Genomic DNA, 15,738 nt, shown 5'->3' with positions numbered 1-15,738 from the left:
TCAGTCCGAGTCAACAAATTTTGTTGATATGCATAAGGCAGAGAAGAAGGAAGTGGTTGACTACTGTAAGGATACCTAGCCTAACAAATTTTTCTCTTTTATTTGGCTATAGGCTACTTTGAATGCTTTACCTTCATTGCTTTGCTTTAAAATTTAGCTTCTTTATGTAATATGTATGCTTAGGGGGCACTAGCCAATCCTCTTTAACTTAGCTTGTTATTGTTATGCTTGTTATTATGCTTATTATTAGGTTATAATTATGCTTATCAGTATTATTATTATTATTATTCTTATTTATATGCTTCTTTTTTGTGCTTTTTGATTGTTGTAATTGGTGTGTACCGTTGGTAAATAAATAAATAAATATGGGCTTGCAATGTTCGCTTGCAGTTATAATCCTAGCAGCTTCAGTATTTCCACAACCTTGGCTGAATGACCCCACATAAATAGACCATGGGAGATATGGCAGTGGAAAAGTGCATGATACACCAAGACCAGATATGTCTCCATCACCTGTCCCCCCAGCTTGAGCAACAGTAATCTAGATTCGGGACAGTTTCCTAGTCATCTGCTGGATGTGGCTAGCCCTGATGAGTTTCGAATCCAATACAAAGTAGCAACAGAAAACAGATTTGGGACAGTCTCTTAGTCACCTGCTGGATGAGACTAGTCCAGATGTGTTTCGAATCCAATACAAAGCACATCAGCTTAACCGGTTCCTGATAAAGAGGCAGACCTCGCGACAAGCTGTAGATGATGTTTTGCATTATGCTCTCATTTAGGGTGGCTGATTAACAGAAGTCTATACAATCTATATGAGTTCCTCAATAAAAATCCTAATGCGATTGTCTTAAAACTGCAATTATATTTTAAACTTAGGCCGAAACTTAAGAAGCGTTTTTTCAGACGAGTCGGCACTGAACGGCGTGACAGGAAGCTTTCCGATTGGATGATTTTTCATACGCCAACCAAATCAGCCAATCGGAGACCTTCCAGTCCTATCGTGCCGAAGCTTTGGAAAAAACACTGTGTCTTGACTCTTACTGTATGTTCTATTGATCATTGTGATGAACAGTTTTTTATATAGCACACTACTATAAATGATTCTAAATCAACCCAGGAATGCCCTAGCCAAAGATCATTCTAATTGAAAAATATTGCAAGGCACATAAAAAATATAATTATTTCAAGACATATGACATTATTACACACTATAAATCAATCCTACTAACAATATAATTACTTACGAACATCATATGAAAAAATTACGAGAGATTTTGTGATACATACCTATGCCTGACAGTTGTCTGATAATCCATGGTTTTAATTCCAAATCACTAAAGGTTTTCATCTTAACAGAAACCTATAACATAATTCAAACTATTGGAACTCTTATTTACTCAAACTTAAACAGAATTCAATCACAATTAACAATTAAAATATGGATTTTCAGTTTCTGTAACCTAACTACTGTCATTTCTGTGAACATGTCAACAAGCGAACATAACCTCAAAAGTATTTTGTAGAGATGTGTCGTTCGGTCATGACCCGTTCGAATTGAACGGGTCATTAAGGTGAACGAGTGATCCGGATCACATTTATTCAAAAAACCCGTTCATTTGACCCGTTCATCAACTGGAGTAAACCCCTGTTTCTATTTTCTATTGTCTTTACACACCAACTGTGCTGTGGTGGACTTTTTTTTTTTTTTTTGCTTGTTTATAGGGGAGCTATAGAAAATTAACCGTTCAATTGAACGGGTCTTTTTGAACGGGTCGCGGCAGTGAATGTGAACGACTGACCCGAATCAGTAAAGTGATCCGAACTTCCCATCTCTAGTATTTTGTGAACCACATGGTTCACAAACAAAAAATTATTCATTTTAGAGCATGAAATAAAAGATGTGATATTTAATAAAAGAGAAGAATTAAAAATATTGAAATTTTTTCTTAGGATTCAATGAAACATTTTTGAATTTCACAAGTTGAAATTTTTCAAGACGACGATAGTAATCAAGAAGGCAGAAGGAAGCAAGGAAGACAATCTTTATCTCTCTCGCTCGATTATCAATTCAAAATTTATAGGTTATAAACCTTAAAAAGTACTCCACTTTTTTACAATAATATAATATTAAAAAACTAAAAATGTCAGACAGCTTTTCAGTTGATTCACTGTCAGGTACAAGTGACGACAAAGAACTTCAAGAATTTTTGATGATTGAAAAACAAAAGGCAACGATAAATGCTCAGGTAACATGCTACTTCTATTACTTTACAAATTATTTGTAATATTAGACAATGTATTACTGAAAAATTACTAGATCAACCCTAATACACTTTTTCAGGTTTGCTCAAGTTTTACAGTTCCAAGAATTATTACTTGAATAACCTACTGACCTGAACATCATTTTCCTTCAAACTTAGCCTACAGCTTGTGCAAATTTATAATCACACTACATCTATTCTATTTGAGGATCAAGTGTAAGAGAGGGCCGAATGCGCACTAACTTCGCCTAGGTCAAAAATAAAAGTAGTTATTCTATTCTATATAAGTACTAATAAAATTGATTCTCTATTTCAGATTCACGAATTTACCGACCAGTGCTGGGACAAATGTGTGGATAAATTGGGCTCAAAAATGGACTATAAAACAGAATCCTGTCTCACTAATTGCGTAGAACGATTCATCGATGTTTCACAACTAATCACCGGCAGGTTTGCAAAAATGTTACAAAGTTCTGTTAATGGACTCCAGTAGTAGATTTTATCTACAAATTTATTATGTACAATTTATTCGGTTCATGTTGGTAGATTTTTTGTTTTATAATTGTAATCATCTATTAAAATAATGTAATAAATACTGTTAATTGAATGTTATGTAAAATGAATCCTGAAATTCCCTATAATTAAATTACTAGGCTAGCCACCAACAGTAGAAAATGCATGATAAACTTGCATGAACATGCATTTTTACCATGTACACACTCATGTTCATCATGCATGTTTCATCAGCAGCGAGAGGCTTCTAACATAAAACAATAAAAAACCAATGGAGAATTACAAAATTATATTGATACTAAAATAATTTAACCAAAAATAGAGCAGACAATAAACTAATTATGACATTGCATCATACATGTCCTACCGTTAGTGGCTAGCCTTATGCTATTTTGTATTATTTTCTATAGGCTACCACAAATGTGAGACAAAATAGTGTTGTCGAATTTTTCAACAATATATTAAGATTATGGATTGATAACTCTGTAAACTCACCTTTTAATTCAAAGCAGCACTGAAGACTTCAATGTCGTGTTTCTCAGAATCTAAGTATGTTGAAGGGACATTGAAAAAATGGTTATTCTTCTAACTTGAAGACAATGGAGGATTTACAATTTTTATGGAATATTACTTGAAGTGTAATCACATTCAATGCAAGTTGAATCATGCATGAGCCGAAAAACAAAATCTGGAAATTGCCATGAAACACAATGTCATTAACATGTAGCACCAGAAATTGCAAGCTTTCAGTGTGTGTTCCTATTACTCTTTCCAGATTTCGTTTTTTATCTGCAAGCTTAGTTATGCATAACCAAGCGTCCATTTCCATATATGACTCCAGTGTAGTCACACACTTAGGCCCAACTCACACTTACGCGACTCAGGTCGAGAAGAGACTCGACTCTAGTCGAGAGCATGTGTTTCCAAATGGTGACACTGAGACCAGTCGATTCTAGTCTCCGCGACTGTCACCATTTGAAAACACATGCTCTCGACTATAGTCGAGTATCTTCTCGACCTGAGTCGCGTAAGTGTGAGTTGAGCCTTATAGTTTACTAATTCCACAGCGTTCCTTCTACTAGCTTATGAAACGCAATAAGTCTTAATAAGATATAAATTTAATGAAAATCTTTGGAAGAAATCAAACTGTATAATGTAGAACTATAAATAAACAATTTTTATTAACAAATTTCAGATAAAGTCAAACTTTGATGTAGTTATGGGTGTTGCCGCCAATTAAATGTCACACGAATCAAAAACAAACATTTTTTCATCACAGCTGTTAGTAATGTACTCTTATAAGTTAATAGAAAATCACAAAATATCAATTTTCAAGTGATTTAAAGAAAGTCTCAACTTTTAAAATTAAGATTTTTCATCTTTACACACATCACTGGGGAATTAAGGTACTCGAATTTAAGTAGTTGAGGTAGCAGGATGATTTTTGTGAGCGCTTATTCACGATTGAAGAATAGACAGATAACGGAGAAGAAAGCGTTCTTCTTCTTCGAGAGTTGAATCCAAATAATCATCAACTCCAGTCTCGTTTATGTCTTCTCTGATTCTACTGAAAGCTTCATTTTCTCTTTTAAGAATCTTGCCTGCGTCTTTCAATGTTTTGCCTGTACTTGTGGAAGGTATGTCCTCGTCAGAAACTGGAAAAAGATGACTGTGTCAAATTGACTTCTATCAAAGAGAAAATAGAAATTTCTTTATAGAAATTTATAGAAATAGAAATTTCTTTATTGACATAAGACATTTAACAAAATGTATGGTCAATCGTCACATATATATGTCCATACATACATACACATATATAGATATATATATATATATATATATATACATATACACTCATACATATAATATTATACAAAAAATTCAAAGCACAGAAACAATACGATTCTACAGTACAAATTAATTTACAAACCCATTTTCACAATTCATACATACGAAAATCAATTTCATAAAAATCAGCCACTGTATAAATGCATTCTTGCTGCAGGATAAATTTAACAGTTTTTTTGAAACTCATACAAGAAAGGCTTCTAATAGATAGTGGCAAGAAATTATACAACTTTACTCCAATAAACAGCCAGCTTTTTTGTGATCGTGAGTACATGAGGTATTCAGTTCTTATGTTATTTCTGTGCCTCGTATTATGATTATGGACTTCAGTGCCAGTAGCCAAATCCCCTTTATACGTATGTATTTATAGAGAAGCAGGCTCGTAACATAGACGGACGGCAGAGTCAACAGCTTAAGTTTTTTGAAAAGAGGCCTACAATGAGATCTTTGGTTTTCATTCATTATTATTCTTACTGCCCTTTTCTGAAGCCTAAAAAGTTCAATGGACCTACTGCAATTGCCCCATACAATGATTCCAAAAGACAACAATGAGAATATCTGAGCATAATAAACATTTAACAAAACGTCAACATCAACAACTCCACGCAATCTTCTCAACATATAAAGGCCTTTAGATAATTTCTTACTTAGGGACTCCACGTGCAAGAACCAATTCAGTCTGTTATCAATATATATACCTAGGAACTTTAGTGATTCAATACTGCTTGGTAGCCTATTATTATTATAACTAAAACTAATATCACAGGTTTTGTCTATATTGAGTGTAAGATGATTTGCTGAGCACCAATCAGTCACAATATTTGTACTATTTACAAGTAGGTGATCTAACTCTAATGTGGTATCAGCTTTTATTTTTAAACCCAGGTCATCTGCAAACAAGAAACCCTCTCTGGTAGCACAATCAACATTTGAAGGTAAGTCATTTATATAAACTATGAATAATAGTGGTCCTAGTATGGATCCCTGAGGAACACCATACAGTACATCATTGCCACTGGACAGAAATCCAGATTGAAACACAAACTGACTCCTCCCCTCTAAGTAAGATTTAATCACTCTAACAGACTGAATTTCCAAACCATAATATTTCAATTTTCTTAATAACAGATCATGGTGGACTGTATCGAACGCACGACTCATATCAAATGATCTGAAAGTAACAAGAAACCTACTCTCAAGATCCATTACAACTTGATTTGTTAATTTCTGCACAGCCTTACTTGTGCTACACTGTTTTCTGCAGCCAAATTGCTTATCTGACAATAATTTATTATTTTTGAAATACTCAGAGAGTTGCTCCTGCATTATCATCTCAAATAATTTAGAAAATATAGGCACTATTGATATTGGTCTAAAGTTTGATGGATCGTCTTTGGAGCCTCTTTTATGAATAGGTATTACTTTTATTTTCTTCAACTCAGGAGGAAAATCAGAACAGTTAACAACATATTCATTGAATAGGTAGGCTAATACTTCGCAGAGATTTTCAATAAAAGAGAATTTAAGCCATAAATATCTAGACATTTACTATTACTTAGATTATGAATCATTGCATAGACCTACTCCACAGTGACAGACTTAAAAGAAAAATTACTATTTGGCTTCTCAACCCTCTCCAAATAATCAGAAGAGAGCAGGTTGCTCTTTGGAATCTTACTGCTAAGGTTTGCTATGTGTCCTGTGAAAAAATTATTGAACTTTTCTGCAGTTATTGAGCACCTTACATTGGTAGATTTTGTGTTAACATTAGACAGTGATCTAACTATGTTCCAAGTAGTTTTACTCACATTCTGAGAACTGAGAATCATGTGACTAAAGTACTTTTTTCTTGCATCCCTAACTGACTTCTTATATTTATTTTTAGATGAGTTGTACAGATTTTTTAAATGTTGAGATCTGTAAACTTGATAGAGATAATACAACTCATCACATTCATCTTTAAGAGTTTTTAGTTCACCTGTTTTTTGCAAACTGTTGGCAACTGTAGATTCTATTAAATCATTCACTATGAATAGATAGCAGACCTCGTGTGTCTCCAGCGTTATTGTCCTGTCACCAGCTGGCTCAGATCTTTGTTTATAAGTAGACTTAAGATGCGAGTGAACACTAGCGTCATGTGATAAATTTTCATAACGGCAAGGAAAGTTGTGTGAGTGCGCCACACCAGATTTTTTAGACTTGATCTTATGCATCTAAAAATGCTAATGAATCAAGAAAGATGTCCACTTGTAATGTACTTTCTATTGTATGAAGAATCATACATCAAAAAACTCTTTTCTTCTATATTTAAAATAAATCAGGGACCTCTAGCCCAGACATTGTGGGTGAAATAAAATGTAAAAGAATACGATGGGCTGGGCATGTGCTGAGAAGACAAAAGTCCAAACTTGAGAAGGTGTTGGCTCCCAAGCCCCCATGAAGGCGTCCCAAACAGAGACGGTGGCAACAAGTCAAATCCGATATGGAGAGACTTGAAGATACCGAAGGAGATGCAGGTCCAGTTCAATCAATCCAGACCTTTGGTCATGACTAAGGAGAGAAGTATGAAGTAAGTATGCTCAGAATATTTCGACTTTGACAAATGTCGTAAGTATTCGGCCACATGTCGACTTGAACCACTACCTCCGTAAACAAAGCCATAGTGCATTCTGGTGACGTCAGCACAGGTAGGGCTCCTACACCAATCAAAACACTAGCTGATTTAGATCAGCTGAAATCAACAAATTTTTATTGGTGTAGGAGCCCTACCTGCGCTGACGTCACCAAAATGCACTATGGCTTTGTTTACGGAGGTAGTGCTTGAACCCAGATGGCCCGGGGAGTAGGTAAGTTAGTAAGGGTGGTCACTAACGACAGAACAAGGGTGTAGAACATGTGTGAATACATATTATGCTAGTCATACGTGTTGTGTCATCAGCGAAAGGATTCGAACGGAAAACAGCTGATTGACAGCAGCTTCTAACATAAAATGAACTACCAAGAACAATAAACTAGTAGTTCTGTGAACAGTAGACCTCACGCAGTATTCTCATCCACAAGTACCTGATTGAAACTATAGACCTTATGGAAATGCAGCAATAGACTGGCTTCTTCTTCACACATCTAATCACTTGTCAGCTGATTTATGATGAATAGAATAATTCTATAGTCTGATTTTTACTCTAATATTGGCGTATGAAGGAGGCTCCTTTTTCCCTTTATATTATCCTTGAGATGCAAAATTTCCGAAAACCTTGTATAAACGTCGACGCGCAATTTAAAAAGGAACATACCTGTCAAATTTCATGAGAATCTATTACCGCGTTTCGCCGTAAATGCACAACATATAAACATTAAGAGAAATGCCAAACCGTCGACTTGAATCTTAGACCTCACTTTGCTCGGTCAATAAACCGCTGGAAAATTACAATTATAAGATAAGATACAAGAATAATTCAACCTAAAATAGAGCAGCGAAGAAAAATTTTAAAACAAAAAAATGGAGATACAAACCTTGAAAGATTCTGTTCGACGCCTTTTGCTGATGACACAACACACTTGTCCTTTAGTTAGTGGGCAGCCGTAGTAAATATATTTATTTTGTACCAGTAAGGCTAGCTACACACACACACATCGATTTTTGTTCATACGGTATTTTTCCCTCCTAGATTAAATAGTATTCTATTAGATAAAACAGATGATGTTTGTCAAGTTCCGTTTAATCTGATAGGATTCATAAGGACGGCAAAATATCGTACGAACAAAAGTCTGTGTGTGTGCGGGGCTGAAGGGTCGTTTGCACAGTCAAAGCTCAAACTGAATTTAATCAGCTGGTGGTTTAAACTCAAAATGAACCACATTATAACAAACAAGAATTGATATGGATTTAATCCAGTTTATAAGAAAATCTCGTTTGTACTGGCACTGTGCAAACTGCATAGAACTGTGCAAACTGATAGGTAGAACTTGTAAATGTTGTAAGATCAAAATTTTCAGCAAAAATAATATAAAATAACTCTAGCAACACATTTAAATGTATTCAGCCAATACGTTGATATTAAGGTCATTCCACATCGACGTAGCGTAGTTCTAAATACGTCTTTTGAATATCTCCTAGGGCCTGTTTCCGAGCTCGGGATTTGGCTAAGTCCTAGACTTGAAACAGCTGAGTCAGAAAATTGGCTTTCCAAAACAAATTACAAAAATACAATTATTGCATCTTAATCCACCAGAGGCAGTAGTGTTGACCACAAATACATTGAATTTTCTATTCATTTTCAGATAACTGATCGCAGTCATTGTCATAGTCACGCTTGAATTAAATTTCAAAAAACTAGAAAATTAAACACAAAAAAGAAAATAGTGTAAAGTTTCAGCTATTTTGAATTATTTAGAAATGTTTAATTTTGTCAAGGAAAAACGTTTCAAATTATAGAAATGAGAAAATAAAAACTGTGACTACTGTTATAAAAACTGCGACTACGCCCCGTTTTGGAAAGCTAATTTTCTGATACCAGCTGTTTTAAGTCTAGGACTTGGCCAAATCCCGAGCTCGCAAAGGGCCCTAGGAGTTATTCAAAAGACGAATCTAGAACTACGCTACGTCGATGTGGAATGACCTTAATATCAACGTATTGCTGAATACATTTAAATGTGTTGCTAGAGTTAATTTATATTTTTTGCTGAAAATTTCTATCTTTCAAATGTATAAGTTCTACCTATCAGTTTGTAGTTCTATGCAGCTCGCACAGTGCCAGTTCAAACGAAATTTCCTCTTAAACTGGATTAAATCCAGTCAAGTCTCATTTGTTATAATGTGTTTCAATTGAGTTTGAAGTGGCCCCTAATGTTAATCAATCTACCGGCGTAACGTAGCCGGTTTGAAATGGACAGACTGATTAATATTAGAAGTTACGTCGGCTAAGTCTTTCAAAAGACATATTTGATCTAAGCTACTACGGTGTAGAATACCCTCTATTAATTCAAATTCATTACCTTCGCCTTCAATATAGCCATTACAGACAGTCAACTCCTCAATTGCTCTCTCCACATTGAAATTGTTTTTTCTCAGAGCAAGCTTAGCCATTGTCGATAGAAATCCCAGATCAGTTATCTGAAAATGAATAGAACATTTATTTACAATTTACAATGCAAATGAAACTAATGTAATAACATTGAAAGATAAAAATTCAATGTAATAATTAATAAAAACAATATAAAAACTTGTAGTAGGCCTACCCTTCAAGTTGAAAATGACCTAAGTTATGGTCTAAACTAGTCGTTGAAATATTTTAAAGTGTTTAATAATAAAGGGTATTACAAGTTTTTATATTGTTTTTATTAATGTGTACAAAAGTAGCCCATATAAGTGAAGTGTTTTTATAAAATTCAATGTATTTGTGGGCAACACTACTGCCTCTGCTGGAATAAGATATAATAATTGAATATTTATACTTTGTTTTTGGCAAATAAATTCAAATGTCTAGATGGCAATAATCAAGTCTTTTTTCATTTATCAGGTTCTTGAAGCTCTCAAATTTTTGGAACTTTCAAAAAGGGGAACTGCATTATTAAAAGATACAAATGTCAGAAATCATTGCCGCTTCCAATCACTTAAATTTCCTGTTGCAATAAGCTTTCAATTAGGGTTGCATAATAATTAAATAACTTATATAGCATCAATCTGAGGCCCAATTCACACAAGTACCGTAAGGCACGGATGTGGCGTGGACTTTTTTCAACCTTAACACTTTTTGCATAATATGAAAAAACGGCCAATTCAAATATAAGAGAAGTTGCAGTGGACCATATATTCAGTTTGACAACATAGTCAATGACAAAGCAGAGTTGTCAATTTGAATATATCAAGTCATACGGGCTCCTTGTATGAGAAGATTGAATTTCTCACAATTTGGCAACACGGATAAAGTTTCTACCTGTTTTATTCAGAGAAGGCTATAAAGCCATGTTTTCACTAGAGTTGTCAACTGAGTTTTCAACGAATTGCGGTAACTTGCTGCCAATTTCTGCCTATAGTGAGGTCCACGTTATAATGGCAGTGGAGAAAGATAGGAGAAAAACGTTGCCGGTGTTCTGTCTTGTCAATGCCTTCTATGGAGAGGTCACGTACGTCGTATTCTATTCATACTTGAATAAATCATGAGCTGTAACTATAGGGAGGACCACGCTCTAATGGCAGTGGAGAAAGAAAGATAGAACAACAACGTTGCCGAACCTCTGTCTTGTATACCGTCTACCTTCTATAGACGGTAGCTGATACAGGTTTATCGATGTAATATTAACTGTTCATTCTCATTTAAAATAATCAATTATATTTTATTAAGCAAGAAATAATATTTTTCAATAATTGTATAATGAATTTTCATAATTGGGATGAAATATTTTGTTATTTAATTATTACTTCTACATTGTTGAAAGACGATCTGGCAAAAAGAAAGCGTGAAAGAGATATCGCAATCCGCTTTGTTGAATGATAGACAAGGATAGCAAAACCATTGCTAGTCTGCATGCTGGAGAGTGGCCCGTTTTATATGGGAATGAAAATATCCAATTCAATTCCATCTCACATAAGAGAAATCGAGGGCTTGAAGAAGTTAAAAAACACTTAGAGAATTCCTTATTGTATTGTGTCCTTACAGATTAGCAGACTTCCTTATTGGTTAATGTTTGATTAATGTATGTTATGTGAAATCTGTTATGTTCTATTGGCCATAGTGTTGAAATATGAAGGATGGTAGTATTATATTAGATTAAACTTTGACGTGTCATATACTGCGGGAGCGTTGCTCCCTTAATACAGTTTCATAATTTATTATGACGAACTTGTAAAACAAAACAAACAATCAAACACTGCCATTATAACGTGGACCTCACTATACACCTATAGTGAGGTCCACGTTATAATGGCAGTGTACGATTGGCAATAGTGTTGCTATCCTTGTCTAACATACAACAAAACAGATAGCGCTATCTCTCTCAAGTTTTGCAATGTTGTCAGTTGGTCAGAAATATTTTATTTCACTTTTGACAGTGACTGTACAGAAGTGGACAAACAATCCTCAGCCGCAATTTTTTATTTTGATTTATAACAGAATGATAAAGTAGAGGAGTCGTATAATTGATTTTAAATGTATTTTTAGATAAATGAAATAATTTTTAGATATTAACGTATGAGAAAAACAAACTATACTTTAAATGACACTTTAAAAGTTGTTAACTTTGAGACCTCCCTAAAGGTGCGTACAGAGTTTCGCTCTGCTCCGCAATCGAACGTCACTCGAGCAGATCGATTGATGATCGACCGGGGAGCAAGAGTGGAACGCGAGAAGAGCTAACATCTCCCGTACCGTTCATGATCGGAGCGATTGCGGAGCGAGTGCGGAGCGTGTTGGAGGCGCGTATATCTGTACGCACCTTAAACTTCGTCCATGCTTGAGTTTACCGGAATAGGTTAGGCCTACACTTATGATCGGTATGAATAATATTGAAAGGCTATTTCAGAGTTATTTTCATTGAAATTATTTTATTATATATACGATTTCAATCTTTCTTTTATTTTTAAAAGAAATTGGAATATAATACCTACCGAATAACTTAATTGCGGTTGTTTTGAAGTTCAGATTGGTGTATCACAGCTTTTCAAATTAGCCGCCATTTCAGGTTTGTAAATCTGATCTCAGTTATGTAAGCATAGTTTAGAATCAAATTATTTTATTTATCAATTTAATTTGGAATGAAATTGATTACCTATTTTATCAAAGAAAATAAAATTAATATCAGATCGAATTTAATGGGATGAATTGAATAGCAGCTGTGTACACTCAGTGGCAAAATTGAGTCAATTTGGCAACGTTGTTCTCGTATCTTCTTCACTGCCATTATAACGTGGACCTCTCTATAGACCTAGTTGATCGTTGATGTGGCAACTGACCTTGTGCAACAGCGTGCGCATGAGCTGTTGCGTGAGCACATGTGGCTGCTCGTTGATGAGCGTGATGGCCTCCTGAATGACATTATTGCTGTTTCTTGCCGCCTCGACGGCCAACTCCCTCTGGAAGCCCATGCCCACCAGCTGCGACACCACCACCTCACTCACCCACTGCTGCCCGTCCACGCATTTTCCCATCTTACGACTCTCACTGCAACACAAACAATAGAATAAAATAAAGAATCGAATACCCGTTCAGCCTGTGATAGGAATATATCATACCTATGCCACACTATTATGAATAACATTCCTCAAGAAATAAGTCAGCCGGGCGCATGTAGTTTCTCAAAATATAAATCAATAATTACAAATTGGATAAAAACGCTGAATGAAGATCAATGTGAACGGCTACTTCAATCTATTTATCAATAGGATATTGGTTATTTCTAATGTTTGGATATTCTCTTTGTCCCAATCAATATATCTTTTTGTCTAGCGGTTCACCTTGTGATGACCAACGTGTCTGTGGTGTGTGTGTGTCTGTGGTGTGTGTGTGTATGTGGTGTGTGTGTGTGTGTGTGTGTGTGTGTGTGTGTGTGTGTGTGTGTGTGTGTGTGTGCGATTATGAAATTGAAAAAACTTATTTCTCTTAAGTTCAATCAGGAAAAAAATGTATACTTTAATCACACAGTACTGGACTCATTGACCCATGAACAGGCCAAAAAGGTCTATGTGGGCTCTTATATTTTATTAAATAGAGTGAATCCACTTGGGATAGGTGCAATAAGATAAGTTATACCACAATAAAATATGCTAAAACATTGTTGAACTGGATTAAACTAGGAATATTATTATCATAAATATAATATAGATATATATGATAGGGAATAGGATACGGTATTAATAGTATTATTTGTATTACATATCTCAAGTTGTGTATTTGCTCTGTTGAAATATTATTGTAAATTGTGTAAATTTTGCTGAAATAAATTCAATGCAGAATAAGGGTAACCGTCTACTAGAACCGTTTTCGTCCGAACTAGCATCGCCCGAAAAATACCGAACGATCCCCCAACAAAGAAAGGAATAGATGCTCGTACATTGCAACACGTCCGTCTGTGCACGGCCGTATCCGGCCGATCATTTTTTCGATCCGAATTGAATGGGATTTTCCGGCTCTATCCGGCCGAACTAACAAGTCGAGCTGGGACAACAAAGTGCTCCTAAACTAAATTTTTTCACAGACTTGTTTTTTTTTTGTTTTATAAAGTTGATCTGTTTTATAAAGTTGTAACTATTGACAATGAAAAATTCGTAAGTTTGGTTCAAGAGCATGTTCCATTGTGGGATATGCGAGACAAAAGATATACTCCTCGTAATGTTCAAAGGAATCTGTGGACAAAGATTGCTGAACAAATAGGTTCTGAAGGTAAGATTATTGTAATAAATAACTAATTTAGTGGATATTTCTTTATTCAATTTTCAAAATCACAATATAATCATTGTTTATGAAAAATTTTGGTGGCTATGATAATAGTTAATTCAATAATTGGCAACCAGCCAACCACTGAACTAGACTGACGTGAACGGTTCCAATGGACGACCATATTCGGCCGAATTAACGGCCGGCAGATTCGTCCGATCCAACGGCCGAACGGATCGGTTGAGCACGATTCCAGTGGACGGTTACCCTAAAGTTTTAGTCCTCCATTCCACACAATGAACTTGAGTTAAATCATTGATGGGCTGGGCGTAGTTTAAACCGAACATCTGCTTACGGGGCATAGCTGGTTATCTCAAGATCGTGAATACCCCAAAATAAAAAATAAACTTAGATCTGCTGATGCATGGGTTTTTATTTTGATGTACAGGGTCTGTATAATAACTAACCGGACTGACCTCAGGAAATTTTTCATTGGCAAAATATGTACAATTTTTCATTAGATATCTTCAAAGTAGTCCCTATTGGAGTCGATAACACGCTGATACCGGATTTTCAAATCCCTGAAAGCTCCCTGGAAGTCGGCAACCTCTATGCTGTCTAGAGCCCTCGTCGTAGCACGTTGAACGTTTTCCAGAATCCCGAACCGCGTCCCCTTAAGTTGTCTCTTGTTCTTGGGGAACAAAAAAAGTCCGGTGGTGCCAGATCCGGGCTGTAAGGAGGATGTGGCAACGTTACCGTCGACTATTTGGCCAACTGCTCAGTGACGAGCAGGCAGGTGTGCGACGGAGAATTGTCGTGATGGAGGATCCACGAATCGGCAATCCCCGGACGGACTCCTAGTTGAGTTATAAAAATTATAATCTTATGTGTACCAAGAATTTTGTGTTGAAATATTGAATACTTAACTCAATAGTCCAAGATGTTTTGTGGAAAGAAATTTTTTGATTGATTAAGAAAAGTACTTGAATATAATATGAAACCCGTTGTTATGAAACCAACGATATTACCTATAATTAGGATGTTTAGCGTTTAATCGTTTGATGCTAAACACCGTTAAAAAGTCAAAACATAGTGGAGCGGCGAAGGTAGAGTGAATCATAGAACGTAGATAGTATCAGAGAAGGTGGCTGAGAGTGTTAGAAATAATGAATATATTCAACAGTGTCAGAACATATTGGAGCGGCGATGGTAGGCTAGAAGGAAGCGGAGACCTATAGATACAAACATTACTTAAACTCTCTCAGCTTCTTTCTAAGATACACTCAACATAAGCCTTTTGACCCAAAGACAGCTTGTAAACGAGGGGTGAGTCCAGAAATCTCAAACCTGATTACCGCAAATCTCAATACCATGGGATATCTATAGTGAGGTCCACGTTATAATAACAGTGGATATCTATAGTGAGGTCCACGTTATAATAACAGTGGAGAAAGATAGGAGAACAACGTTGCCGATGTTCTGTCTTGTCAATACCTTCTATGGAGGGTGACTGATACCGGTTTATTGATGTAATATTATAATAATAATAATAAATTTTGACTTTATTTCTGCGTGAAAAAAAAATACAGAACATGTGAAAATTAAAAGTAATAGAAAACTAAGCATGCAGTATTATCATTCTGCTCCACTATAGAAATACAATGAGAAAAAAAACAAAACAAAGAAGCAAAAAAAAAAAAAACAAAAAACAATACAGTTAATTGCTTACTCACTAGAGCTAC

At 35.3% G+C, this 15,738-nt stretch overlaps 2 protein-coding genes across 2 annotated transcripts; one reads left to right on the top strand and one right to left on the bottom strand.

Moving 5' to 3' along the window:
- The first annotated feature begins 1,844 nt into the window (after nt 1–1,844).
- Nucleotides 1,845–2,871, top strand: LOC111053906 (mitochondrial import inner membrane translocase subunit Tim8). The gene is made up of 2 exons (XM_022340847.2): nt 1,845–2,249; nt 2,581–2,871. Exons 1-2 carry the CDS (start codon nt 2,145–2,147, stop codon nt 2,755–2,757), a joined length of 282 nt encoding a protein of 93 aa, XP_022196539.1. The 5' UTR covers nt 1,845–2,144; the 3' UTR covers nt 2,758–2,871.
- Nucleotides 2,872–3,928: 1,057 nt separating this feature from the next.
- On the bottom strand, nt 3,929–12,777 carry LOC120356187 (NEDD8 ultimate buster 1-like; the record flags this gene model as incomplete). The annotated part of the gene is given in 3 exon segments (XM_039445066.1): nt 3,929–4,432; nt 9,621–9,738; nt 12,577–12,777. Coding segments are annotated over 3 exon segments (510 nt in total). The 3' UTR covers nt 3,929–4,235.
- Nucleotides 12,778–15,738: the final 2,961 nt, after the last annotated feature.

This window comes from Nilaparvata lugens, unplaced genomic scaffold (assembly GCF_014356525.2).
Source record: "Nilaparvata lugens isolate BPH unplaced genomic scaffold, ASM1435652v1 scaffold6096, whole genome shotgun sequence".
Taxonomy (NCBI): Eukaryota; Metazoa; Arthropoda; class Insecta; order Hemiptera; family Delphacidae; genus Nilaparvata; species Nilaparvata lugens.
Note: the sequence above shows the minus strand (reverse complement) of the source record. Positions and strands in the feature narration are given on the sequence as shown.

Bases quoted from the DNA above. Each gene is read 5' to 3' on its own strand.
- LOC111053906 (XM_022340847.2), top strand. From the start codon at position 2,145: ATGTCAGACAGCTTTTCAGTTGATTCACTGTCAGGTACAAGTGACGAC. The intron at 2,250-2,580 runs GTAACATGCTAC...TCTCTATTTCAG, and splicing joins AGGCAACGATAAATGCTCAG to ATTCACGAATTTACCGACCA.